The 26,984-nt window shown below is 50.2% G+C and overlaps 2 protein-coding genes across 7 annotated transcripts; one reads left to right on the top strand and one right to left on the bottom strand.

The window, feature by feature from the left end:
• The first annotated feature begins 10,701 nt into the window (after window positions 1-10,701).
• SDR39U1 (short chain dehydrogenase/reductase family 39U member 1) lies at window positions 10,702-16,791 on the top strand. Its single transcript, XM_080673820.1, has 6 exons — window positions 10,702-10,760; window positions 11,064-11,170; window positions 11,266-11,348; window positions 11,709-11,830; window positions 15,640-15,783; window positions 16,062-16,791. The coding sequence occupies exons 1-6, from the start codon at window positions 10,745-10,747 to the stop codon at window positions 16,472-16,474; spliced, it is 885 nt and encodes a 294-aa protein (XP_080529946.1). The 5' UTR covers window positions 10,702-10,744; the 3' UTR covers window positions 16,475-16,791.
• Window positions 15,656-26,940, bottom strand: KHNYN (KH and NYN domain containing). 6 transcript variants are annotated; one of them, XM_080673315.1, is made up of 9 exons: window positions 26,896-26,935; window positions 25,886-26,106; window positions 24,000-25,108; window positions 23,721-23,851; window positions 23,540-23,636; window positions 20,555-20,662; window positions 20,247-20,348; window positions 19,556-19,703; window positions 15,656-15,780 (listed from the first exon to the last, which is right to left on the bottom strand). In XM_080673315.1, the coding sequence occupies exons 2-9, from the start codon at window positions 26,084-26,086 to the stop codon at window positions 15,757-15,759; spliced, it is 1,920 nt and encodes a 639-aa protein (XP_080529441.1). In that variant the 5' UTR covers window positions 26,087-26,106; window positions 26,896-26,935; the 3' UTR covers window positions 15,656-15,756. The 6 variants fall into 6 exon arrangements, with proteins under 6 accessions (XP_080529441.1, XP_080529440.1, XP_080529438.1 ...); XM_080673314.1 differs by lacking the exon at window positions 26,896-26,935 and adding an exon at window positions 26,715-26,846; XM_080673312.1 differs by lacking the exon at window positions 15,656-15,780 and having other exon boundaries at window positions 18,301-19,703.
• Between the last annotated feature and the right edge of the window lie 44 nt (window positions 26,941-26,984).

Genomic DNA, 26,984 nt, shown 5'->3' with positions numbered 1-26,984 from the left:
TTGGCTGCATTACTTTGGGTTGGTTTCCTCATCAATAGTTGCATCACTGGGCAGGGGTAGCCAGGAAGCTAAGATCTTTGTTAGTTTTCATTATGCTTTTCCTGATTAAAATCTTTTCTGATTTTCACCTCCCACATTGAGCTTATCTTTGCTGGGCCTGCTGGTTCTGAAAAGTGCATCACGACTAACTGCAAGTTTCCCATTGTCCCACTTCTGGACTGTGAAGCAATCATATCAACCTGTCTTTTGGGCTTTTATCCTCAAAGAGTCTGTCTGTCAGGTCCCAGCAGTGACTGATGGCATAATCACACAGGAGACAAGTTCAATGGAGGATTTGTTTGCAAAGGGGGCAGAGTTACAGGAAACCAATAGGGAATAGTGATGCAAGAGTGAGAAGCCACCACAGTCTCTTGAGCATGAAACGGCCTGGAGAAGGAGTGGTTACTAGAACCCAGAAAAGGGGTTCTACTAGCCTCTACTAGCTTTAGCTATGACTGCAGGACAGGAGCTGTGGGCCATGGTAGAGGAAGGACCCACAGGCAGCCAGTGGTCTGGCACAGAGAGTATGCAAATAAATTCCACCATCCCACTCTTTTCCTGCCCCCGCCCCCCCCCCCCCAGCTCCTGCCAGTGTTCCTTTGGCCAATCCCCACTGAAAACCAGAAGGTGGGAAAGGGGGGTTTTGAAGCAGCCCAAAAGGTGGGCCACAGAGCAGGTTGAAGAGTGGATCTGGAGGGGTAGGGCCTTTTCCGGCCTATGCCCAATCCTTCAAAGAACCTTCCATAGAGTCCTTTGGCCTCTTCTCTCTCCTATGTCTTTGGTTGAAAGTTCTAAAGCCACGAGCCATTCTATACACAGCAGGCTCCTCAACTCTTCCTCTTCAAGGACAGGAGACAAAGGAAAAGGTCACATCATTGAGGCTTAGATTCTTAAGCCTGTACTAAAGTAGCTTTTGGTGCAGGAGTGGTAACAGGCCCAGTAAGGCTACTGTTGGGATTTACTTCTACATGGGAGGCATGAAGGGCTACTTTTTTAAGGCAAACCCCTCAAGAGGAAGACATCTGGTCCTAGGTGATCAAGGGTGGTCTAGAGCTATTGTAGGAGCCAGGGCAATATTTTTTGATCACTCAGTGACAACTCACTCCCACCATTCCATCACACAGAGGGAACGCAATCCCATGCCAGGGAATGTGGGGTGACACTAATCAAAGTTTAGCTTACACCTTCAGAGAACATCTCTTCTGCCTTGTGTCTTTCCCTCTTTGTTCAGCATTTTATAAACAGTTTCTCCAGTCTCTCACTGCCCGTTTGCATCTGAGAGAACTGCTCACATCAGGGCCTCCCACTACACTTGATCTGACCTTCAGGAAATATTTTTCCAGCCCTTTTCCAAAGGGACCTACAAAATGTCCAGCACCTTTGAGGGCTCTTGTGTACATTGATACTAATGCTTGGGGATCCAAAATGCAATCATGGCCCACCTGTTAGAGTTAGGATGTAGCAGATGCCAACTGATAAATGGAGTTCTCACCTACATCCATCCAAGAGTGGGTCATTTGGGTCCTTGACCCTCAGACTGTGGTCAATTCCTTAACTCTTAAGTGCATACTTGGAATGTACATACAGTATTTAGACACTGACAGACTCTCATATGAGTCTCAATTTATGAAGTAAGGTCCATTTTGGTAGGAAAACCTGTGTAGCTGCCTCTCTACCTCTGGCCAACGTGGAACCTCAGGGACAATGCAACATCCTAGGTGAAATGGCTTAGATTAGTGGCACCCTCAAAGATGTAAAGCATGCAGGTGATGGTGCCCTGGAAAGCAAGATCTACCATGTAAGATAACAATCTACCACTAGAGGCCCAGTGCATGAAATTTGTGCATGGGGGGTGTGTCCCTCAGCCCAGCCTGCACCCTCTCCAATCTGGGACCCCTCGAGGGAGGATCGGGCCTAAATGGGCAGTCAGACATCCCTCTCACAATCCAGGACTGCTGGCTCCCAACTGCTCACCTGCCTGTCTTCCTGATTGCCCCTAACCGCTTCTGCCTGCCAGCCTGATCACCCCCTGCCCACTTCCCTGCCAGCCTGATTGATGCTTAACTGCTCCCCTGCCAGCCTGATTGCCCCTAACTGCCCTCCCCTGCAGGCCTGGTCACCCCTAACTACCTTCCCCTGCAGGCCTGGTCCCCCCCCCAACTGCTCTCCCCTGCAGGTCTGGGTCCCCCCCAACTGCCCTTCCCTGCAGGCCCAGTCGCCCCCAACTGCCCTCCTCTGCTGGCCTGGTCACCCCTAACTGCCCTCCCCTGCAGGCTTGATTACCCCCAACTGCCCTCCCTTGCAGGCCTGGTCCCTCCCAACTGCCCTCCCCTGCTGGCCATCTTGTGGTGGCCATCTTGTGTCCACATGGGGACAGCCATCTTGTGTGTTGGAGTGACGGTCAATAAAAATACTTGAACAAGAAATTCACAAAATAAAATATTAAATTGGCCAATAAATATATTAAAGCTACCCAACATCATTAGTAATAAGGATAATTCAAATTAAAACCACAATACAATACCATTACATGCTCTCCAAAATGACTAATAAAAAAGTTTGCTAATATCAAATATTGGCCAGGAAAGTGATAGGAACTCTCATACATGGCAGGAGGGAGAGTAAATTGACTCAACCACTTTGAGAAACTGAAAATGCACATATCCTATGATCTATCAGTTCCACTCCTAGGAATACACCCAAAAGATATCTGCATAATAAAGCATGAACAAGAATGCTCATAGTAACCTGATATTCGGAAACAACCAGAAAGTCCATCAAGAGTAGAAGGGGAAAAAAAGACCTTCTCAGTTTGGTAACACCACATGGATACTAATCTCTATAAAAATTAACCTCAATAAAAGTATAATAACATGGACAAATCTCACAAGCACAATGTTGAGAGAAGAGAAAAAAGCCAGACTAAAAAGAAAACCTATTGTGTCAGTCCATTTATAGAGTTCAGAAGCAGACAAAACTACCTATGGTGTTAAAAGTCAAGATAGCAGTTGCCTTTGGTGAGGATGGAAAAGGCAGGACCTAAGAGGAGGCACAGAGCTTGGGAAATTGCAGGCTTCTGGAGGACTGATACTGTTTCTGCCCAACTGGGGTCGTGCTTACATGCGTATGTTTATTCTGATAACTCACTGAGTTACATTAATGTTATACTGCACTTCAAAGTTTGGGGTTTTTGTTAAGTTGGTTTTTAGTACCCCTAAGTTTTTTGGTTACCTCATTTCTAGTTAACATCTAAATCTTGATATTCAGTGACTTCTCTTTTTTTCTCATCCAGCCAATTTTACTACATTTTATTTAAAGGTGTGTTTTTACTTACAGCAGCCAGCCTCTTGGACTATGCTGGTTAATCACTGAGGAGGATTTTAAGTGCCTGAAAACATTAATCCAGGAATTTTAGTTCTTAATTTAAGGGGTTCTTATGGGTTGTTGCCTATTTTCAGGGGTGAGGGGGAATATTGCCTTTTAATATTCTATCTTTCCATTTTAATTAACTAATTTCCCTAATTTATTTCAGTTATATTCCTCTTCCACAAGGATGTTGGGTTTAATTGGCTGTAAGCACTACTACTAAAGGAATTACAGTTAATACCTGGCTTGGTTTATGTTGCAATCTATTTGCACATCCCGAAATCTTAAGTAAAAACATCACCTCTAATTTCCACCCTAATGAGGCATTTTTCCACCCTTTGTTTCCTCAAGTAATACAGTTTATGTTCAATTAACAGCTTCTCTAACCTCACTTTTTAATCTGGACACTGGCAACAGCCTACAGCCCTCCCTTTGAGTGGGTAGGAAAAGGAGTTTCTGGGCTAGTGAGGCCTCTGGTGGTGTAAGAGCTGCTCATGCTCAATACTTCCTTTCAGCCTGACCAAAAGCTAATATCTCTTTCATATCTCTGTCTCTTCTCCCTCTCTTCTTTCTCTCTCTTAACACACACAAACACACACACACACTCACCAGCACTGACAGAGCACTTAGGAGGGTAACCCTTAGCTCATTTCTCACTTACTGTTCTGGGAACTAAAAGCAGAGAGATACCAGGCCCTAGCCGGTTTTGCTCAGTGGATAGAGCGTCAGCCCATGGACTGAAGGGTCCTGGGTTCAGGTCCGGTTAAGGGCACATGCCCAGGTGGCAGGCTTGATCCCAGTAGGGGGTGTGCAGGAGGCAGCCAATCAATGATTTTCACTCATTGTTGTTTCTATCTCTTTCTCCCTCTCCCTTCCTCTCTGAAATCAATAAAAATGTAAATAAAAATAGGGTAAAAGCAGAGAGATATCAGGAGCATTTTTGTCTTCACAGCAGGAACAGACCAAGAGCAGAAGAAGATGGGGCTGATACTAGAGGTGAAAAGGTATCAACTCCTGAGTAAAGCTCTACTGTGAATAGATGTTTGCGTAGGGGTCTGACTAGAGAGGGTAGCCTCTAGAAGTCTTCATGGAGGGGAGAGAAAAGAAGGTGTAGCTCTGGGACAAAGCTGGCCTCTCCACAGAAGGAGAGGCTTAGGGAACCCTGCTTTTATTACCATAAAGCCCAGGGTAATAAGAGGCTGAAGAAGAGTAAGTTGGTCCACCCATCCCCAGAACCCAGAAGAAAAGAAGACTTCAAGGCCTTTGAGGGGAGCTGAGTACACTCTGACAGAGCCTGCTCTCCACCAGCCTCCCTGGAGAGAGGGAGTTTTTTGCTGGGAGCAGAGCACTGTCCCTACAAATATCCCCTCTCACAAGGGCACAAAGCTCTGGAAGAGATACCCATCTCACCTCCGTGAGGATATTGATGGACCTCCACCCTCCTGAATCTGTGATCTAAAGGCATCTAATTTAACAGAAACTCCTCTCCCTCTCCCCCCACCCCCACCCCAGAAGCTCACAGGATTGTGCCACAATTCCCAGGCATTGCCTAGAAACTACAAGCCTCTCAGAGAAGCCCCAATTGCCCCCACAGAGCTTACGGTGCTTTTTATTTGACACTCCTCTCTTCCAAAGTTAGAGCCTGTCCTGGCCAGTTGCTCGGTGGTTAGAGGGTCAACCTGTGGACCATTGGGTCCCAGGTTCAATTTCCAGGCAAGGGCACATACCTCTGTTGCAAGATCCCCAGCTCCGCCCCTACTACAGGAGGCAACCAGCTGCTGTGTCCCTCTCATGAGGATGTTTTCCCCCCTCTCTCTCTCTCTTTCTCTCTCTCTCTCTCTCCTCTCCCCCTATATCCCTCCCTTCCACTGTCTCTAGAAATCAAAGGAAAAAATATCATCAGGTGAGGATTAAAAAATTTTTTTTATAGTTAGAGCCAAATTCCCCTCCCGATGTATTTAGTGACTCACTTCTAACAGAGTATAGTAACAATGGTTGTGTTGGGAAGCACTAGACTTGGTTGAAAGGTCTGTAAGGAGGATTCCTGAAAGGTCAGGGGCCTCTGGGGGAACCTTGCTGAAGGCGGCAGCCCCTACCTTGACTTTTCCAAACAAGTCCAAGCCCCCAGGTGTTTTACTGGAATCTCTACGTTTAGTCTTCAAACCCAACCTTGTAGAAGCATGTGCTTTCACAAGGATACTTACCCTGCTGATTGTATCTAGAGGTTAATTTTAGTTCAAGTTGTTGTTACAATAAAAGCCTAAGGAGGCAGGCAATTGAGGCTGCTTTGTTCCTAAAATGAAACAGCCCCTTAGCCTCTCTTTCACAGAAACATGTGTCAGAGTAATCTATTCATCTGTTGCTCAGGGTCTGCTGGTCAGCCCCAGCATGACTGTATGTAACTTCTGAGACTAGGTTGGCTATTAAGGGCATTGAGGCTTCTTCCTCATTCTTACTTTCTTAGATCACTCACTCCAGGGAAGCCAGCTGCCATGTTGTAAGGACATCAAGCAGCCCTAGGAAGAGGTCCATGTGGCAAGAAATTGAGATTTTCTACCAACAACCAATAAGAAACATGACCCCTGCCAACAGCCATTTGAGTGAGCTGTCTTAGAAAAGGATCCTCCAAGTCTTCAGATCATTGCAGCTCTAACTGCTATCTTGATCATAACTTCATGAGAAACCATGAGTCATAGCTACCTAGCTAAGCTGCTTCTAGATTTTTCAGCAGCGATATATAATAGTGTCAGACTGCAGCAAGGTGCGTCATGCCTGTGGCAGTTAATCAAGAGATGAGCCTGAGGGGAGACTAACCAAGGCCCATACATTCCATGCTATTAACCAGAAGACAAGCCAAGTGCTCCTCGGTGCTCTACAGAAAATCTGGAATGCTGAGATCAAGGAAAGGAACATGAGCATCAAAAGCAGAAGGTATGATACCCAGAAGCATAGGTATTGGTATCAAAGCACGCCCAAAGACCTGACCTAACCAGCTGTGCCTTAGATGTCAGCAGGCAACATCTAAAGGTCCAGTGAGATGAGATTCTTCTGAGCAGGCATTGAGGACTAGACGACAGTGCCTAGGCCCTAGACCAAAGGGCCTCCTACACCCAGGTAACTAGCTGAGAGAAGGAAAGAGAAAGAGGGATATAGCACTCTAAAAGACTAAGAATTTACTCAGAGAAACTGAGCTGAGAAATTTTAAACTGGAAATTATAGCATTACTTGGGTTGGGTAAGTTTAAGTTCATTCCACTATTAAGGAGAAATGTTCATGAGTAACTTATGTTCAATTATAAAAAATAAAGTTATATTTATGCATGTCTGAGATACAGCTATAAATTTTAAATCTACTATATATTTTTTATTATGAAGCTAGTGGCCTGGTGCACAAATTCATGCACATTGAAAGGAAATTAATTAGAAGAAATATTTTAATATCACTATTTGCCCTTTCTCTATAATAAAAGTGTCAACCAAATTCATGACAGATGGAAACACACACGTGCGATTGGCACCAGTGAGAGCTTTTTATGTATTGCCATGCACAAGTTAACTTAGCCTTTTATATATACTAGTATAGAATAAACTTGATTAATTAGACCTGCTTTCTAATTTAGTTAAACTTTTCCAGCCCAGTGAAGCACCCCAACTTCTCTTGTCAGCAACACAGCAGTAAATATCAACACAAAGCAGATTATTATTGTAGATCACACAGGGAGAACAAAGGGTAAAATACCTACCTGCAGCAGTGTTTGACTACATTCTGCACAGTGAGAAAACTTGAAGTCATTTTCAAGGTCCACCATTTCTTACTTCTTTTCAGTTGGATCAAGTTTCTAAGCTTTCTAAATCTCTGTTTTACTGGCTAATGAAAAGAAAATAGGATTCAGAGTCTCCTATCTACCTACTCCAGGACATCTGTGAGGATCAAATGAGATGAGGCATGGGAAAACAATTCACAGACATTTGGTTAAAGTGTGAAATGTTCCCACCTGGCTATAAAGCAAGTCATGTTCCTGGGCTGAAGAAACTGCAAGGAGGCTAGCTGTCGCTAGGGAGAAGAAGCTGGGCGTTGCTATGTGACATCATTACCCAGCACCCACAGTGACCTTTTCCAGGCTGGGCTGGGCTGCGAGCCACGTTTTGCACCATGGCAGTGTTGGCTGCAATTTGGTGGGCTGTCGCTCCAGGGTGGTGGCAGGGCCTGTGTCCCACTTGCAGGAAGCCAAGTGTTCCTTTGTCGGCACCAGGTCCACACTGCCATTTCTCTGTAAATGGCCAGTGCATGTCATGGCAGCTCCTGCATTGAGCGTTTGCCCCCTGGTGGTCAGTGCACATCATAGCGACTGGTCAGACCAGCAGAGGGACACTTAGCATATTAGCCTTTATATATCTAGACTAGAGGCCCGATGCACAAAATTCATGCAAGAGTAGGCCTTCCTTCCCCTGGGTGCTGGCACGGGCTTCTCTCTGGCACCCAGGACCCGGGCTTCCTTCTCAGCCCCAGCTTAATTTGGAAGGATGGAAGGACGTCCAGTCTAATTAGCCCATTATGTTTTTATTATTAAGTATGACTAGGCATGAATTTTTTTATTTATCCAACTTGAGATTTATTTTGTTTACTGAATCTGAGTATTCCTGTCTTTCATTACTTTGGGTATTTAATCAGCTATTATCTCTTCAAAGATTTTTTCTATCCCTTTTTCTGTCTCCCCTCTTCTGGAATGCCAAAAAAAAAAAAAAAGAGTCAGAATCTCTCACTTTATCTTGTGTCTTACCTTTTTTCATATTTTCTACCTCTTTGCCTCTCTATGCTGCATTATGTGTAATTTTTTCATACCTAATTAATTTTCCCTTAACCAATGGTAAATCTACTTCCTGCTGCTTAAACTCATTCAATGATTTTTTACATTTCAATCATGTTTTTAATTTTTTAGGAATTTAAATTAGTTCTTTATCAATTCTGCTAGAAATTTTTTTATAGCATCTTGTCTCTTTCACATGTTTTTAATGTCTCCTCCTTTAAACACTTTAGATATTCTAATACCTAAAATCCTTTTTGGTCTAACTCTGCTGTGTGTTGTTTCTGCTGACTCTTCCTCAGAGTGGTTTCTTTCCCTTTGTTTTGTAATTTTGTATTGTGTGCTCATGCTTGGCAAGATTTTATCTACTAGGAACCTGTGAAACCTATTCTTGGCTTAGGGCTTCCTAGACCAAGCAGGTAACAATGAGTTCAAACTCCAAAACTGTATGAGGGCAGAACAATAGATAGAACTTCTCAAAAAAGACTAATTTTTTAAATTTAATATAAGTTTTTCCATTACCATTTATCCCTTGTCCATGTCCATGAGTTCTTTTTTCTCTCTTTTGCTCAATCCTCCCACCCCCATAATACCTCCACCACCAACGCCAGAGCTAGTCTGCCCCGCTATCTATGAGTCTGAGAAAATCTTTTTACAACCAATCCTACCCAAGAGCCAGGCCTACAGAAACAAGCTTATCATGTTCTTTTATACTAAATGGGCTTTTTAAGTTAACTCTTTCCCTGAGGACATAGCCCACCAAGAACTTTATGCAGGGGTCTCAGTCCTAATCTTGCTTTGTTCCCAATCATCATCTCCTGTCACCCAAGCCTCTGAGTTACTGAAACTGACAACCACGAAGTAGCCTCAGTACCAAGGCACACTTTGTTTTGAGTCTCTGAGGATTTCTTTTATTTTTTAGTTAGCTCAGCAATCTATTTAAATGGGGACGTGTCAAATTTTATTCAGCATATCCAGGAACTTTGCAATTGAAGTGTTTTTTGTTTTTTGTTCTTTTTTTAGGATATACATATGCCACCTTAGTGTTCCTCCCACATGTTCTTAAAAGGTAATTCAGCTTGCAATGTATGGGCCAGTTTGAAAGGAGAAACAAGCAGAAGCAGGGAAACCTATTAGGAAACTACTGCAGAAATTTAGACAAAGGTTTAGATGATAACTTGAAGGAGAGTGGTGGTGGCAAAGAGAAACAGATGGGCAATATTTAGTAAGTAAAATCAACAGGGTTTCAGACAATCAAGAACAGATTGTCTAGTGGGGAATTTTTATAGGAAACAGGAACTCAGAGGAGAGATTCAACTGCATAGAACATTTGGCAAGTCTTTGAAAAACTGGTAATTTAATTCACCCACACAGATGTTTGGGGAAAAGGGCACAGTGGGAAGAGAAGAATCCTAGGACCTAGCTTTGAGGAATACCAACATTTTAAAACCTTAGAGGAGGCGAAACAAGCAACTAAGACTGAAAGGAGCCAGGAGAAAACCCCAGAAGAGAGTATGGCTTTCACTCAGACCCGTGGTCGGCAAACTACGGCTCTCGAGCCACATGCGGCTCTTTGGCCCCTTGAGTGTGGCTCTTCCACAAAATACCACGGCCTGGGGGAGTCTATTTTGAAGAAGTTTAAGTTTAAAAAATTTGGTTCTCAAAATAAATTTCAATCGTTGTACTGTTGATATTTGGCTCTGTTGACTAATGAGTTTGCCGACCACAGACTGAGACCAAGAGATGAACATTTCCAAGGGGGGGGGTGGGGGGTGGAGTCAGCAAGTGTCCAGTGATACAGAAATCAAGAAAAATGACTGGAAAACTAGGCATTCGTTTTAGTGACACATGAGAAACTGGCAACCTTGGCGAGAGAGGCAATGAGTGATAAAGTCAGAGCCAGACGGCCGCGAACTGGGAAATAGAAAATGGACACCACTCATTTGAAACGTCTGGCAATGAAGGCGAAGACAGAGGACATTAGCAGAGGAAAAAGAGGGCTGGAGAAGGGTTATTTAAAGACGGGGGAAACTTTAGAATGCTTAAATGCCGATAGGAAGGGGCTGGAACAAAGGAAAAATAAAAGACCGCATAAAAAGAAATCCACTGTAAAAGTGGATGGATTCTTTTGGAGTAATGACCCACCAAATTGAATGTGCCTCCAGAATCTAGGGGTTCGAGCAGCTGCGGGTTTTAGGTCAAGCGTGTTTTTCCGCCTCCTCCCCTTCTTTCCCGGCCCCAGGGTCAATCCCGCCACTACTCTTCCAACCCCTCCCTCGACTCCCCATCCCTACCACCGCTGCCCACACAATCACACACACTCAATCCGGACCACGCCTCGCAATGAAATACGTGTAGTACCTCCTTTGGTAGGAATTCTTCCGGGTCACGGGGCAGGGCCACGCCCAGTCTCAATCTTGCCCACGCCCCAATGGGAGCGCACTTCCCGAAGGACGCTTGCGCGTGCCCTCCCCTCCCTACCCCGCCCTCTCCCGGCTTCTAGATGTTGCGCAGGCGCCTTAGGTCCTGGTTGCTATGCGGGTGCTCGTGGGTGAGGGAGGGCAAAGAATGAAAGTGGGGGGCGGGTTTATGTAAAGTGGGGAGCCAGGGTTAGAGAGCTAGGTGGACCCGGAGGGAGGGCACTGACTCGTGCACCGGCACCTGGCCTTGGCCTCCTAACCGGAGAAGCCGAATCTCCGTAATCCCTGTGACCTGGGTCACCTGTGTGTCGCGGAGATGGGGCCGAGGAAGAGGGGAGAAGGCGGGGGTCAAATGGCATGGCACCAGAAGAGGGGGCCACATGCGGGAACGGAAGGCACCCCCTGAGAATAAACACCTCGTATTTTCTGATCAGGTGGCGGGACGGGCTTCATTGGGACAGCCCTAAGCCAACTGCTGAAAGCCAGAGGTCACGAAGTGACACTCGTCTCCCGAAAGCCCGGCCCGGGTCGGATCACGTGGGTATGTCCACCCTCGGGAACCTGGGGGGCGGGGAGGAGGGGTGGCCCCTTTTGGCGGTGCTGGGCGAGGCGGCCACTGTGCGCTTTCTCTGACAGGATGAGCTCGCTAAGTCGGGGCTGCCCCGCTGTGATGCCGCAGTCAACCTGGCTGGAGAGAACATCCTCAACCCTCTCCGAAGGTCAGTCAGCGCTGGGCCCTAAGACTGACATCCTTCAGAGCAGGAGGTGGAGAGGGACGTCTCTGAGACCCTCTGAGATGTGAAGAATGGAGCTGCCTGATCCCGGATTACTCATCCTGCCCCACTCCTCCAAATCCACCCTCACTTCTAACCACTCAGCCAGTTGACTTTAGTCCTCACTTACAACTCAGGATGACCAAAAAGGATATGCCTTTCCCCTCTAGGAGAGACAGACAATTCCTCTAAGCCACACTGCAGGGTTTTACGAGATAGGGGTACAGACAAGCCTCAGGGAAAGAGAGAGAAAGAGATATGTGCATGTATGCATTTGGTGGCTTATTTCCCTTGTTTCTTCTGCAGGTGGAATGAAGCTTTCCAAAAAGAGGTTCTCAGCAGCCGCTTGGAGACCACTGACCTGCTGGCTAGAGCCATCACCAAGGCCGCACAACCTCCCCAAGCCTGGATCTTAGTCACAGGTGTAGGTATGCCCCAAATCACCAACCCCTTACATGAGCCAGGGGAAGAGAGTCCACAGTGAGGGGGTAGCTCAGGCCCTTCTAGCTATACATGCCCGGAGGTCTTCTTCCTAGGCCCTTGTTCCATGCATGTTTCTCCTGGCCTTTGTGTACTTTCTCTGAGAAACAGACCCTCAGAAAGGGAGTGGAGTTGTACTGCTCCCAAGTCCCTTGCTTCTCACAGCACAGATCTGTAGGAGCAGCATTTCTGATTCTTGTGTTTCACCTTTGGGACCAAAATAATTGCTAATAAATATACACCAGCCACTGAATGTTTTACACATATTACGGCATTTAATCCTCACAAGAACTCTATGAGGTAGTTACTATTATTTCATTTTATTTTATTATTTTTAATATATTTTTATTGATTTCAGAGAGGGAGAGATAGAAACATCAATGATGAGAGAGAATCATTGATCGACTGCCTCCTGCACGCCCCCTAATGGGGATTGAGCCTGAAACCTGGGCATATGCCCTTGTCCGGAATCGAACCAGGGACCCTTTAGTCTGCAGGCCAACACTCTATCCAATGACCTAAACTGGGTAGGGCCTATTACTCCATTTTAAAGATGCAGATATTCTGCACAGAGAGGTTATATAATTTGCCTAAAGTCATCCTGTCTAATAAAAGAGTAATATGCAAATTGACTGTCACTCCAACACAAGATGGCCGCACCAATGTGGACACAAGATAGCCGGCAGGGGAGGGCAGTTTGGGGCGACCAGGCCTGCAGGGTAGGGCAGTTGGGGGCGACCCACCAGCAGGAGAGGGCAGTTGGGAGGGACCAGGCTGGCAGGGGAGGGCAGTTGGGGGAGATGCAGGCCTGCAGGGGAGGGCAGTTAGGGGAGATGCAGGCCTGCAGGGGAGGGCAGTTGGGGGAGATGCAGGCCTGCAGGGGAGGGCAGTTGGGGGAGATGCAGGCCTGCAGGGGAGGGCAGTTGAGGGGGGACCAGGCCTGCAGGGGAGGGCAGTTGGGGGAGATGCAGGCCTGCAGAGGAGGGCAGTTGAGGGGGGACCAGGCCTGCAGGGGAGGGCAGTTGTGGGGGGACCAGGCCTGCAGGGAAGGGCAGTTGGGGGGGACCAGGCCTGCAGGGTAGGGCAGTTGGGGGCGACCCGGCCTGCAGGGTAGGGCAGTTGGGGGGGGGGGGGGAACCGGCCTGTAGGGTAGGGCAGTTGGGGGGGGGGAACCAGGCCAGCAGAGGAGGGCAATTGGGGGGGACCAGGCCTGCAGGGTAGGGCAGTTGGGGGGGGGGGGTACCAGGCCAGCAGAGGAGGGCAGTTGGGGGGACCAGGCCTGCAGGGGAGGGCAGTTGGGGGGACCAGGCCTTCAGGGGAGGGCAGTTGGGGGGACCAGGCCTGCAGGGGAAGGCAGTTTGGGGCACCTGGCCAGCAGGAGAGGGCAGTTGGGGGGTGGACCAGGCCTGCGGGGGAGGGCAGTTGGGGGGAACCAGGCCAGCAGGGGAGGGCAGTTGGGGGGGACCAGGCTGGCAGGGGAGGGCAGTTGGGGGGGACCATGATGGCACGGGAGGGCAGTTAGGGGGGAACCTGGCCGGTAGGGGAGGGCAGTTTGGAGGGACCAGGCTGGCAGGGGAGGGCAGTTGAGGGAGACCAGGCTGGCAGGGGAGGGCAGTTGTGGGGCACTAGGCCAGCAGGAGAGAGCTGTTGGGGGGGACCAGGCCTGCAGGGGAGGGCAGTTGGGGGGATGCATGCCTGCAGGGAAGGGCAGTTGGGGGGGGGGGTACCAGGCCAGCAGAGGAGGGTAGTTGGGGGGGACCAGGCCTGCAGGGGAGGGCAGTTGGGGGGACCAGGCCTGCAGGGGAAGGCAGTTTGGGGCACCTGGACAGCACGAGAGGGCAGTTGGGGGGAACCAGGCCGGCAGGGGAGGGCAGTTGGGGGAGACCAGGCTGGCAGGGAAGGGCAGTTGGGGGGGACCAGGCTAGCACGGGAGGGCAGGCTGGCAGGGGAGGGCAGTTTGGAGGGACCAGGCTGGCAGGGGAGGGCAGTTGAGGGAGACCAGGCCGGCAGGGGAGGGCAGTTGGGGGAGACCAGGCTGGCAGGGAAGGGCAGTTGGGGGGGACCAGGCTAGCACGGGAGGGCAGGCTGGCAGGGGAGGGCAGTTTGGAGGGACCAGGCTGGCAGGGGAGGGCAGTTGAGGGAGACCAGGCCGGCAGGGGAGGGCAGTTGGGGGAGACCAGGCTGGCAGGGAAGGGCAGTTGGGGGGGACCAGGCTAGCACGGGAGGGCAGGCTGGCAGGGGAGGGCAGTTTGGAGGGACCAGGCTGGCAGGGGAGGGCAGTTGAGGGAGACCAGGCTGGCAGGGGAGGGCAGTTGGGGGGGACCAGGCCCACAGGGGAGGGCAGTTGGGGGGGATGCAGGCCCGCAGGGGAGGGCAGTTGGGGGGGGACCAGGCCTGCAGGGAAGGGCAGTTGGGGGGGACCAGGCCTGCAGGGTAGGGCAGTTGGGGGCGACCCGGCCTGCAGGATAGGGCAGTTGGGGGGTGGGGGGGACCAGGCTTGCAGGGTAGGGCAGTTGGGGGGGGGGGGGGGACCAGGCCTGCAGGGGAGGGCAGTTGGGACGACCCGGCCAGCAGGAGAGGGCAGTTGGGGGGTGGACCAGGCCTGCAGGGGAGGGCAGTTGGGGGAAACCAGGCTGGCAGGGGAGGGCAGTTGGGGGGGACCAGGCCTGCAGGGGAGGGCAGTTGGGGGGGATGCAGGCCTGCACGGGAGGGCAGTTGCGAGGGAACCTGGCCGGCAGGGGAGGGCAGTTGCGAGGGAACCTGGCCGGCAGGGGAGGGCAGTTTGGAGGGACCAGGCCGGCAGGGGAGGGCAGTTTGGAGGGACCAGGCTGGCAGGGGAGGGCAGTTGTGGGGCACCAGGCCGGCAGGAGAGGGCAGTTGGGGGGGGACCAGGCCTGCATGGGAGGGCAGTTGGGGTGACCAGGCCTGTAGGGGAGGACAGTTAGGGGCAATCGGGCTGGCAGGGGAGCAGTTAGGCATTGATCAGGCTGTCAGGGGAGTGGTTAGGGCAGCCGTGGGCAAACTACGGCCCGTGGGCAAACTACGGCCCGCGGGCCGGATCCGGCCCGTTCGGCTGTTCTGTCCTGCCCGCGGAGCTGAAAGAGCAGAGGGTTCTCTTGCTCTCCCCTCCGCTCCTTTACTTTGAATTTATATTAGTTCACACAAACACTCCATCCATGCTTTTGTTCCGGCTTTCCGGTTCAGTTATTAGTTCACACAAACACTCCATCCATGCTTTTGTTCCGGCCCTCCGGTCCAGTTTAAGAACCCATTGTGGCCCTCGAGTCAAAAAGTTTGCCCACCCCTGGGTTAGGGGGTGATCAGGCTGGCAGGCAGAAGCGGTTAGGGGCAATCAGGTAGGCAGGCAGGTGAGTGGTTGGGAGCCAGCAGTCCTGGACTGTGAGAGGGATGTCCAGTGGGATTGGGCCTAAATGGGCAGTTGAACATCCCTCGTGGGGTTCAGATTGGAGAGGGTGCAGGCTGGGCTGAGGGACACACACACCCTCCATGTACGAATTCCATGCACCGGGCCTCTAGTAGTTAATAAATGGTGGAGCTAGCAGCCTCTCAGATTAGCCATGCAGCTAAAGGTAAGTTAATCCAGGCAGTAACAAGTCAGCTAATGAAGAAGCTCAAAGGAAAAATAGCCACGGCTCTGTCCCATGGGGATATCCAAAGGCCAAGGGGGGACCTTCATGGCAAAGGACCAGGCAGGACCAAGGACAGCCAGAGCAAACCAGCGCTGTTCTACCGGCAGCTTACTACCAGCCCAGCCTGACTGCTGAGTATGATGAGGACAGTCCAGGAGGGGATTTTGACTTTTTCTCCAACCTCGTAACCAAGTGGGAAGCTGCAGCCAAACTTCCTGGAGATTCTACACGCCAGGTGGTGGTACGCTCTGGTGAGAACAAGGGGCCTGCGTGTCAGGCAGGGTTGCAATGTTCTCTGGGCTGGGGGGGGCTGGGGATAAGGGGAGCTGAGCTTACTTTACTGAGTGAGGATGCCACTACTTCTGGCCCACTTGCAGATGGGAGGATGGGAAGTCCCAAAGAGAGCCATACTGTTGGACTACTACAGAGCTCGGCCAGCATGGGAAAAGTGAGAAAAGGGAAATGGGGAGAAAGTGGGCTGCCTGCAGGCTGAGTGGCCTCCCTGTACCATCCTTCTTACCTACTCTAGGGGTTGTGCTGGGCCGTGGGGGCGGTGCCATCGGTCACATGCTGTTGCCCTTCCGCCTGGGCCTGGGGGGCCCCATCGGCTCTGGCCAACAGTTCTTCCCCTGGATTCACATTGGGGACCTGGCAGGAATCCTGGCCCATGCCCTTGAAGCAAGCCACGTGCAGGGCGTCCTGAATGCAGTGGCTCCAGCCTCTACCACTACAAATGCTGAGTTTGCGCAGGCCTTAGGCACAGCCCTAGGCCGCCCAGCCTTCATCCCTCTCCCTAGCACCGTTGTGCAAGCTGTCTTTGGGCAAGAACGTGCCATCATGCTGCTGGAGGGCCAGAAGGTGATCCCACGGCGGACACTGGCCACTGGCTACCAGTATTCCTTCCCAGAGCTTGGGGCTGCCTTGAAGGAAATCATAGCCTAAGTGGGGAGGTTCATGGTAGGGCCTAAGGCCTCAATAGAGGCTTCCCAGTTAGACTGTGAATAGGTCACGTACTCCTCTACCTGAGACCTAAAACCTCTTCCTTTTTGTTTCTTATTATTCTGTTGCACTTTGACTGCCCACTGTTTCAAGGTTGCAATTTCATCTAATTGGGACCTTAACCTCTTCAACTCCTTGTAAAAGAATTTCCAAGTTTGGTTTCCCTCTATGTCCCATTCCTGCACCATTTCTCTTTTGCTATGTAACGAATGCTCTACAATTTAGGCAATAAATATAAATTATCTCATTAGCTTCTGCTCATCTCTTTGGCCTAGGTTCTGCTTGAATGTATTTCAAGGAACGTTACCCTAGAGCCGTGGTCGGCAAACTGCGGCTCGCGAGCCACATGCAGCTCTTTGGCCCCTTGAGTGTGGCTCTTCCACAAAATACCACGGCCTAGGCGAGTCTATTTTGAAGAAGTGGCATTAGAAGAAGTTTAAGTTTAAAAAATTTGGCTCTCAAAAGAAATTTCAATCATTGTACTGTTGATATTTGGCTTTGTTGACTAATGAGTTTGCCGACCACTGCCGTAGAGGACTTTCCTCTGTGTGGGGTTTTGAAAGGGACAATGAGCAACATCTCTTTTTTTGTTTCCTCCATTGCCAAAAGAGTTGGTAACAAATTGGGAGCATGAGATTATGATAAAAATAGAGACTATAAGACAAGTGATCCATTTCCAATGGGTTCTGTGGTCATCCTGCTTACCTATTCACATGGTACCGTTAGGATGCCAGCAAAGAAATAGGGCCACAAGTCTAGGACAGCCTTCAATCTGTCACTGAGTGGCAGTGAATTAATAAACCAATCACATACTGGTCAAAGTTCATCAAGCTGTAGGAATAAGCTAGCACCCCTCTAAGAAGCTTAGGACAGGCCTAACAGAGTCCCAGGCAGGATAGAAGATACCTTTGGCCTACTGTACACCCACCATCACTGAAAGTGAAAGGGGCAAGGAATATGCCAAAAACTACAAACAACCCTGTTTGTGGGGGGAGGGGGATCCCAAATGTTTATTTAGGACCCTCTCCCTTTTTACCTACCCTGATATCTACATGACCAGTGGTTCCTCGGGCCACCAAGCTGTGCCATATTAACCAATCTCCTTTCTTCCAAGGAGACTTTGAGTCACTGTCAGCTCCCTGGCTAACCTTTCTCCTACACACCTGTCCCCAGCCCAAGTCAATAAGGTCTAGTGATATACATCACCAACAGGGAGAAGGGGCAAAGACACTAGCACCCAGGGACCCTCTCCATCATCACTCAGCTCCCACTAGAATGAAGAACTGGGTGACAATCTTCAACTCCCCATCCTGCTCAGGGAACAGAAGCCAGAGCCTGAAAAGGATCATGTCCAGGGACTTGCTGCAGGGCACAAACACAGAACCCTGTGGCGCCTGTCCCTCTTCTTTATCTGGTCTTAGACTCTTTAGGAAGTTGGCTGGCCCTCTATTATTCCTGAGGGAATGACCAGCCTCAAAGGCAGAAGTACAGAAGAGCATATTGGGAGCTGCAATAAGAGACTAAACTGTCCACGAGGTAAAGTGCTACCTTGGAGGTAGTTTTTTGGCACTAGAGGACTTCAAGCAGATACAGGACAATGACCTGTAGGATTCTGGGTGGAGAGGATGTTTTGATGGGACAGCAGTTGGTCTGATTCTCCCTATTTTAATTCTTCGGTTTTCATTTTCCAGATTAGTTCGTCTAGTTACAACCTCTATAACCCTCCCCACCGCCCTTCCCCCCCCCCCCCTCACACACACACACACACTAAGCAGAAGTGGGCCTTGCTTTATGCAACATATGTGTCCTTTAGAGAAAATGCTAGGGTCAGATCACATTAACATTGTCATAGCAGAGCATGGCTTCCATTGGTTTGGTGAATGCATAACACCACAGCAAGTGCATTGAACAGGGGACTTTCTGACACATTCGTTAATCTGTAAACACTTGAATGCAACAGGAGAGCTGCCATTTAGAGGAACCCTGAGAGTATTCTGGTAATGCAAACAGTCACCCCTAACTAACTGTTTTGTAAATGTGGATTTGGGGGTTGCCCAAAGGGACGCAGCCATTATAGGGCACAAAATGAGGGTGCAGTGTTAAAATCTAGGGCACAGGCCCTGGGGACAGAGGACACCTGGTTCTCTGAATGTGAGGTTTTGGTTTGGAAGCCTGTGCAACCACAGACAAACACACCTGAGACTTGGTCCATGTACTTTTCCTCCAAATAGCCCTGCTCCATGTTCTCATTTCTCCCAACAGGCATTTTTACAACGGATTTATAGGCAGAAGTCAAGGGCAAGTAGCTCAATCAAGGTCACAGACAGGCACAGCTGAGACCAGAAGCCAAGTCTTCCTCTACTTTCCCCACCAGCTCCCTGCTGCCCCACTGTCACCCAGACCGCAGCCATTCCACGGCCCCGCATTCCCTTTTCAAGGTTCCCAGGAGTTCTGCCAGGCCTGGGGAGCATCCTGTCCTCTGGCTATCCAGAGCAGCAGCCAGGGGTAGGAAAGGCTTGCTTCCTTGCCACCTGTCTTCATTCCCCTCCCACCCACCCCAGCCTCCATCCCCAACTCAGCTTTGAGGAGAAACTGGCAGTCCCTATCTCCACCACCTAGCCTTTCCAGCAGCCTGCACTCCCTACAGAAACCCCGTGCTAAGGCAAGGTTGAGGAGTTAAGGCTGACCAGAACCCCTTGAGAGCTGGTTGAGGTCCTGACTCAAGAGATCAGGTCTTGTTATGTCCCCAAAGTGCCCCAGGCAAGAGCATTCCCCACTCACGAAGGCTCTTCCTCAGTGCTTCCCTCACCCAACGCACCAACTCAGAGTGGGTCTGGGGCAGGATCTGAGCATCACAGAAGGGACTAAGCTAGGCAAGGCTGGAGCTGATGTGATGGCAGCCACTAGGGCAGGTGAGGCTCAAAAGTTGAGACTGAGCAGGGCCTCGGAGAGCTGGTTGATGTCACGGCAGTAAGGCTCCCGCTGCAGGATGAAGTCCACCTTGTGATCCTGGCCCCAAAATACCTCCAGCAGCTGGCGCCGGAGCCTCTCAGTCTCCCGGGTCTTCCGAATGCCTCCACTGCCTTTTTCCTCCTCTTCTCTCCCCTGTTGCTGATTACCGTGTTCTGTGAAGCCCCTGGAAGGATGCTGAGCCTTAGAAGATTCCTGTGCCCTAGGGAGAAGCAGAGGGAATAAAAGAGCTGATGTGCATCCTGGAGAGAAGTTAGAGGCTCAGTGGGCCTCCCAGCACTCCACTGCTGTTAACTGCCCTGCCTATTCCTGGCTCTGAAGTTCCCTAAGCTGACCACTGAGTGGCAGTATCAACCCACTTCTGAAGGGGAGACAGAAAGTTCCTTTGAAACCAGGAACTTGCCATTACTACAATCTAGTTCTAGCGGCGCTAGCCTAATAAATTAATCATTTACTTAATGGTCCAGCAGAGGGCGTGCTGAATACAAGTGGCCATAAGTAAAATCAACCATGATCCAAATAACTCCAGCAAACACTAACTAGAGAAAACAGGAAGCAGCAGCTTCCCTCCCAGCCTGCAGAGTCTATGTCAGGACTTACAGGGAAGCAGTTAAAGGCAACCTAAACCACTGCAGAATTAAGCTGGTCCACACTGAGGTCACACTTCCTCCAAGTCTCCAGGCCTGCAAGGCCCCTGCAGAAAGGGGGCCAGGGCCAGGCTGCCTAGGAGAGTCTGGAGTGTTACCTGACTGGCTTCTTCAGGAACTCATCCAGCATGGGGCCATTTCGCCCCAATGGGTCATCAGGGACCATGAAGAGGTTTCCCACGAAGGTGAAGGGCAGCAGGCTGGATGGGAACAGAAATGTAATGGTCACAGAGGGACCCCTGCTCACCTCCCAAACAGCCGAGACCAACTCCACCAGAAGCTGTCAGCTATTATCCTCCAAGCCCGTGTCAAGCCCCTTCCCAGAGTCCTCACCCGGTGGCAGAGAAGAACTGGTTTTAGAGAAAGGTCTGAGTCGGAGCCCTTTTCTCAGGGGATGCCCCCTCACCGCTCTCTGATGATTGCCATCCACTTCTCAGACTCCTCTGCCAGGTCCCGGAACTGGTCATTAGAGACAATGATCCCGTCGGTCTCTTCAGCCAGCTTCACCATGAACCTGTCTCAAAAACCACAGCAGCATTCTGGACTTCTCTAAAGCCTCAACCCCAAAGAGCACTATCAACTCCCATGGCCCACTTCTGGTGATAGAGATCTGCCCCCACCACCACCCCCACCTTGACCCAGCCACCAAGGAACTGACTGGATACATGGGTTAGAGAGAAAACAAAGACAAATCCAACATAGAACCCAAAAACGTCCCCTCCACTCACCACAACCCTCTACCCAATACTTTGTGCTTCATTAATAAGACAGTAAGATCTAGCCCTGGTCCTTTCTTCCACCCTACAATCAGTCACAAATCTATCAACAATCAGTCACAAATCCATCCTGTTTTTCCTCTGAAAAGCCTTCCATTCTGTCCCCTTCCTTTCCAGTCCCACCATTACAACCTTAGCTATTCAGACACTGCAACTGAGATACTGATAAGGGGTCCCCTGACACCACCCTGCGGTCTCTCCTGCCCTTCCCCAAGAGAACATGTTTTTCGGCTACATAAAACTCTTCCATACCTGCCCATTATCTACTGGATAAAGTCCACAAGTCCAGGTCTGGCAACTAAACCCCTGTAGAACCCAGATCCAGCCACTTTTATGGCCTGCTCTCTCCCAGTATTCCCAAAGGTACTCTCAACTTGAGCCAAAATCAATGATTGGATTACATCTCTTCTTCAAACATACTCGCCGACTTCTACGTTTCTCAAATTATTCCCTCCATTCAGGAAGGTGATCCCAAACCTCATTGATGAACAGAATCACCAGAATAACTCTTAAAAAGAGATGCCTGCCCTAGCCAGTTTGGCTCAGTGGACAGAGCACTGGCCTGCAGACCAACCTTGACTGGTTCGATTCCAGTCAAGGGCTTGTACCTTGGTTGCAGGCTCCTCCCTGGCCCTGGTCAAGGGTGCATGCAGGAAGCAACCAATCGATGTGTTTCTCTCACATTGATGTTTCTCTCTGTCTTTCCCTCTCTCTTATAGTCTCCCTAAAACTCATGGAAAAATATCCTCGGGTGAGAATTAACAAAAAAATAATAAATTTAAAAATAATAAATAAAAAGAGATGCCTGGGCCCCACTTGAGTAATCCTGATTCCATAGAACTGGGCAGTATGGGGAAACTCACAAAGGCGTAGGTTGGGATCTTTTTGAACAGGTTTAGAAAACAAGAGATCCAGCTCATCCCATATTCTTCTCTATCATCGAAAAATACAAATCTCTCCCTTCTCACAAAACCCCAGCCAGAAGTGGGCTCCCTTTCCTCCAGGTTCCTGAAGTGTTTGATTTATAGTTTCTTTTGGCTCTTCAAAATCAAATTCCCAGTATTCCCACCTCCTTCTGCAAGCCACACACCTAGCAGTAAGTGGGCAGTCAGTATTTGAAAGACTGTGGTACAGAGGAACTACTAATCAGGATAAAGTGTGACAGATGTCTGGTTCTGAGTTTCTGTCTGGGAAACAAAATTAAGGAGATGGCATGCAATTGTATACGGTGTCATATAATATACAAAAGGTATTTTCAGGCTAAGCTTATTTACCATTATCATGTTACATCACATATTGTTCAGCAGTATTCACCCAGTTGGCCTATACTGTTAAGTCACTATAACTAGGCAAAACTCCAAATTCCTATTGTGCTGTCAGCTTGTCAGGACCTACACAAGTGTTCAGACATGTGCCTTTAAAATTCACAACTGGCTTGACTCAGTTTCAGTTCTGTGTCAGTGCTGGTATGAAAAGAAGGTTCCATATCTTAGATAATCTGTGAAATCTAGACATTAAAAAAAGTATCAGGAGACAGTGAATTGCCTTTTTGTAGAATACCATTTACTTGTCAGGAAGAAAAAGTTAAGTACTTGAAAAGATAAAATGTGTAATCACTATTGTTTGGAAACTAGTTGTTTGTTTTTTGTTTGTTTTTTCATTTAAAACTGAAAATCCTGGAGAATCAAGAACTGTAGTTGTCAACATTCTTAATTAGATTAATCAGCTTTTAAAATCTGCCCATTTCCCACAAGGTGTTATGTACACTGAGGATGAAATGTGTCCTGTGTTTTTCATTTAAACCATATGGCAGCTTTCAATTCTCATTTTTCCTTTGCCACTTAGTAGGTTTTGCCAAGAGAGTTAACCACTCTTATCCTCTGCTCCATTTCGGTACTGTAGAGATAAGACCTTCTGCCACACTTGATTGTGTTCATGAACTAGGAATATCACTGTATTCTTGCCTAGCACCTTGAGTCAGAAAAGCACATAACTTATCTTTTGACAGTCACAAGGAGCATGAATGAATGGAAGAGGACCCTGAGACAAGAGGTTAATTCACAAAGAGACTGGTCCACAGTCAGAGTCAATGAGTGGTAAAACTTGGGGCTCTAAGTCAAATCATCCAATTCTAGGTCCAGTGATCTTTCTATTATGCCATGTTTTATTTATGTTTTGTTTTATGTTAGTATGCATGGATTGTGTTTCATTTACTCTGGTTTTTCCAGAATGTTGGGGGAACTTCTCTAAGTGTTTGGAAATTTAGGCTGTAAGAACATATCTGTTAGCTATTCATGTCATAAGCTTTCTCATCTTTCCATTAAACCAGTATTTTCTAGACAGCAGGCACTATTATATAGATACAAAGCATTGTTTAGTTTGAGGAATGAAAAATGAATGATGAATGAGCAAACACAGTTGTCTACCATCCATTTCATCTCACTTGTGGGACAGGTTTACCTGCCCAGTCATAGAGACACATGAAGGAATAACTGGCCCTGAACCCAATACTCAGGCTTAGAAACAGTGCAAAGGGTCAGGAGCTTCTGACTCTCCCTTGATCTCTCACTGGGCTCCTTGAATGTCAAGCCTGGGGCCAGGAGAGAAGCAAGTACCTGTCATCATAGGAAGAGATCCTCTTGCCATCCATGACTCGGGAAGGAGTGAGGGAGAGCAGACTGAGGGAGTAGAGCTTTTGCAGGTAGTGACCCTCTAGAAACATAGGAGCACAATGCAGTTATCTTTAAGGTAGAAGCAGGGTCTATCCCAGGACACAAAAGACCAGGCCCAACTCACCTCTGACCCTGGCATCCCTATTGAAGCGCCACTGAGGCACAAAGACAGTTATGTCCCGGTGGCCACGGTCCCAGAAATACTGCACAGCAATGGCAATGCCCCGGCTGGAGAAGTTGTGCTGGAGGCCATGCCTGCAGTGGGAAGGGGTTGGCACTCTGGGGCCCCAGACGAGGGCCTAGCAGCCTGGCTGGAGTGCTCTCCCCTTGGCATATTTCCCCCAGGGAAAAACTGCCCATCTCCTCCCCCTCCCCAGAACCTCCAGTCCCACCTGGTACTCACACCATGGCCACGTTGCTGCCATCAATGACAATATGGCGGAGGTCTGGCTGGCCAGGTACATTGGCAAGGCACAGGGTAAAAGGGTCCTGTAGGGCCTCCTGGAAACGCTGTGTGCCAGTCACCAAGTTGCCCCCCCGGGTGCCTCGTTTCCACGGAGACCCCCGACCTCGAGCCACAACCTGCTGCTTGTCTCCCCTGTCTCCTCTGTCTCCACAATGCCATGGGGGTTCAGGTGCAGGTGGGGGGCTAGGCACTCTGGGAGGTGAGGCTTCCCCATTGTGGAGCCGTTGGAGGAGAGAGGCTCCCCGGAGCTGAGCTGCCCTCTGACAGCCCTGGGCACCAGGAGGCTCACCCTGGATACCAAACCTTCCTCTTTCCTGAGGCCCCCCCTCCTTCCCCAGGGCCTTCTTCTTTAGGAACCCTTCCTGCCCTACCTCTCCTCCCCCTGACTGTGACCTGTAGGTCACTTCTTTCTCCCAGGCCTCTTCCCCAGGCAGCTCCTTCAATCCCAAATCCATCTCCCTGGGGCCACCCTGCTTCCTTCCCTCCTTCTCTATAGCATGTCCCTCTCCCCTTGACTCTGGCCACCCTGTAGGTCCAGTGTCCAGGGACCCCCTGCCTTCATTCAGGGGAGCTCTGACTCCTTGATGCTGAGCACCCAGCAGGCCTGGGCTCCCCCCGTCCCAGGAGAAATGCGCTTGGGGTCCTTGTCCCCTGGATGCCTCCTGTACCAGGCTCAGCAATTCCTCCTGGACAGCCAGGGGCAGCTGCAGCAGAGCCTCTCTGTGGGCATCCCCCTGGGACTGCAGCAGGGCACAGAAGTCCTTCAGCACTCCAGCACACTGAGAGGCTCCAGGAGACAGCCCTGGCCGATAGTCCCAGCTCAGCCGCTCCACCAGCTCCTCCACTCGGCTCTGAGCCATGACGAAGGCCTCCGTGAGGCCACTGATCATCAGTGATCCAGGCGCCCCAGGCACCAGGTGGGCTGATGTGCTCCAGGCCAGGCAATCAAGGAAGAAGCCCTGGGCCCCCAGGAAGATGCAGTGCAGTTTGGGTGGATAGTGGATTTCATCCTGAAGTTCTGGGCTACAGAGACCCTTCAGGTATTCCTGGGGAAAGGAGGAAAGGAGGGGAAAAGGAGACTGCTGGAATCCTAAGTGGCCCAGTAGCCGCTTCAGGCTCACTGCTCTCCCCTGAGCTCCAGGATGCCTGGGCAGAGCAATGATGCCCCACAGATCCTGACAAAGGTAAGGGTTAAAAAGGGGTCAAGAATCTCACTTCCTTTCCTTTCCAGCTGACAGCTACCGCTAGTATTTCCATTTAGAACTTGACTGGCTTTAAGATACAATTATAACTAATTGATTACAAGACTGCCTCTCTATTTATGTGTGTATGTGTGTTGTCTATTTCTATCATAATGATTGCCATTGCTAACTTTACTGAATTCATGCTTTATTTCATTCATGATAAGCCCAATGAACTGGGTACTGCCATTATTCACATTTTATAGATATAGAAACTGAGACTCAGGTCAAGGGGCTGGTAGGTTGTAGAGCTGTACTGGAACCCAGGCCTGGCCTCCTACAGTGAATTCCTTGGTGGGGCCTGCTTGCCCAACCGGATTTTCTCTACTGTCCCAAAGAACACACACTGATTTGAATTGAATCACTTGTCTCCAAGCCCTGGCAGAAGTTAGGTCATCATATCAGAAATGAAATCAAAACTCCAAACAAATACAAAGTTGGGAAGCCTCTCACAGTTCAGGGCCACTGAGGTTGCCAGAGAGACAAACAGTAGTGGAGACCATTCCCAGCCTCTCCTCTCCCCAGCCTCTGAGTGGGGGAGGGAGTGAATGTTCCCCAACGGGGTCAGGGAAGAGCGTTCACCTTGGCTCTGCTAACGTTCTCCTTGGGGCCCTCCAGCTGCAGCCAAATGTGAGGGTTCTCCGGGCAGTCCTTCCGGAGGACGCTCATCCTCACGCGGAAGATGCGCTCCACGTGGGGTTGTTGCTCCCACACCTTGTCCTCCGCCTCCGCAGACACCGCAAAGCGGTCGGGGGACGGGGAGCCAGCACCCCAGGTAGGCATGGCTGCTTGGCGGCCCAGACCTGGAAGTAGGAAAGGCAACTAACTCAGAGCCTCGCCGTCCCCTCAGCCCAAATCTTGGTCTCCTGGGCTACGTCAGCCACCAACAGGTCGCACCTAGTTACAAATAGAGTAAACAACCCAGGAGATCTCGGGCCATCTTGGAGTTAGGAAGAGAATGTCAGGTTAAAGGAGCACGGGCCTTCTCTCCAAAGAGGACGTCATGGATAAACAAGGCTGTCTCTCTGGGATGGGCATCTGGCCTTTGTAAAAGGATGACCACAGCCCTGAGCAGGGACGGGGAACTGGGGCGGGGGAGGAGGGGCTCCCGCTCCGCTTGGGGCCAGAAGGAGTGGACGGTGAAGAAAAGAGTCCCTCTTTTCGGGGACTCCGCAATCCCTGGGTCTAAGACGTCCTCTTAAAATGGGTCCTCACCAGGGCTTGAATCGGGCTGTCCTCTGGCGTCCCTCGTCTTCCATTTCCAAGGTTTTAGCCACTCTCACCCCACCCCTCCCCCGGCCGCCCGCAACCACCCCCCTAGATTGCGCCACGCACCCCACCCCGGGCCCAGGGCCGAGGCGAGCCCCTCCCACAGCCTCCCACGGCTGCCGCCCCCGACCGCGCTCTGTACCGAGGCCTCCGCTCCCGCGGCCCGGGCGCCCCTACCCGCCTCGGCCACCCGCTGCGTCCGCTCCCGCCGGCGCCTCTAGGTGCCCGTGGCCCCAACTTCGCCCGCGCCCCGGGCCCCAGCCCCAGCCCAGGGGAGAAAGGCGGGGGGCTCCAATCTGGGCGGGCCTTCCCGGATTTCTCACCCAACTGGGACCTCTCTTCACATCTCGAAGTGTTTTTTTGTGTGTGTTTTTTTTTTTTTTTTTTTTTTTTGAGTCACTTCCTGGCCGGG

This window comes from Plecotus auritus, assembly GCF_963455305.1.
Source record: "Plecotus auritus genome assembly, chromosome: 1".
NCBI lineage: Eukaryota > Metazoa > Chordata > Mammalia > Chiroptera > Vespertilionidae > Plecotus > Plecotus auritus.
Note: the sequence above shows the minus strand (reverse complement) of the source record. Positions and strands in the feature narration are given on the sequence as shown.

What these genes read in the sequence shown, in the direction of transcription:
- KHNYN (XM_080673310.1), bottom strand. Translation starts at nt 26,086, where the DNA reads ATGCCTACCTGGGGTGCTGGCTCCCCGTCCCCCGACCGCTTTGCGGTG. An exon ending in ATCTCTTCCTATGATGACAG is followed by an intron (nt 20,663 to 23,539) that starts GTACTTGCTTCT and finishes TTTTTGAGACAG; the next exon opens with GTTCATGGTGAAGCTGGCTG. An exon ending in TTCCTGAAGAAGCCAGTCAG is followed by an intron (nt 19,704 to 20,246) that starts GTAACACTCCAG and finishes GCTTCTCCCTAG; the next exon opens with GGCACAGGAATCTTCTAAGG.
- SDR39U1 (XM_080673820.1), top strand. An exon ending in ATCCTCAACCCTCTCCGAAG is followed by an intron (nt 11,349 to 11,708) that starts GTCAGTCAGCGC and finishes TTTCTTCTGCAG; the next exon opens with GTGGAATGAAGCTTTCCAAA. An exon ending in GATCTTAGTCACAGGTGTAG is followed by an intron (nt 11,831 to 15,639) that starts GTATGCCCCAAA and finishes TTCTACCGGCAG; the next exon opens with CTTACTACCAGCCCAGCCTG.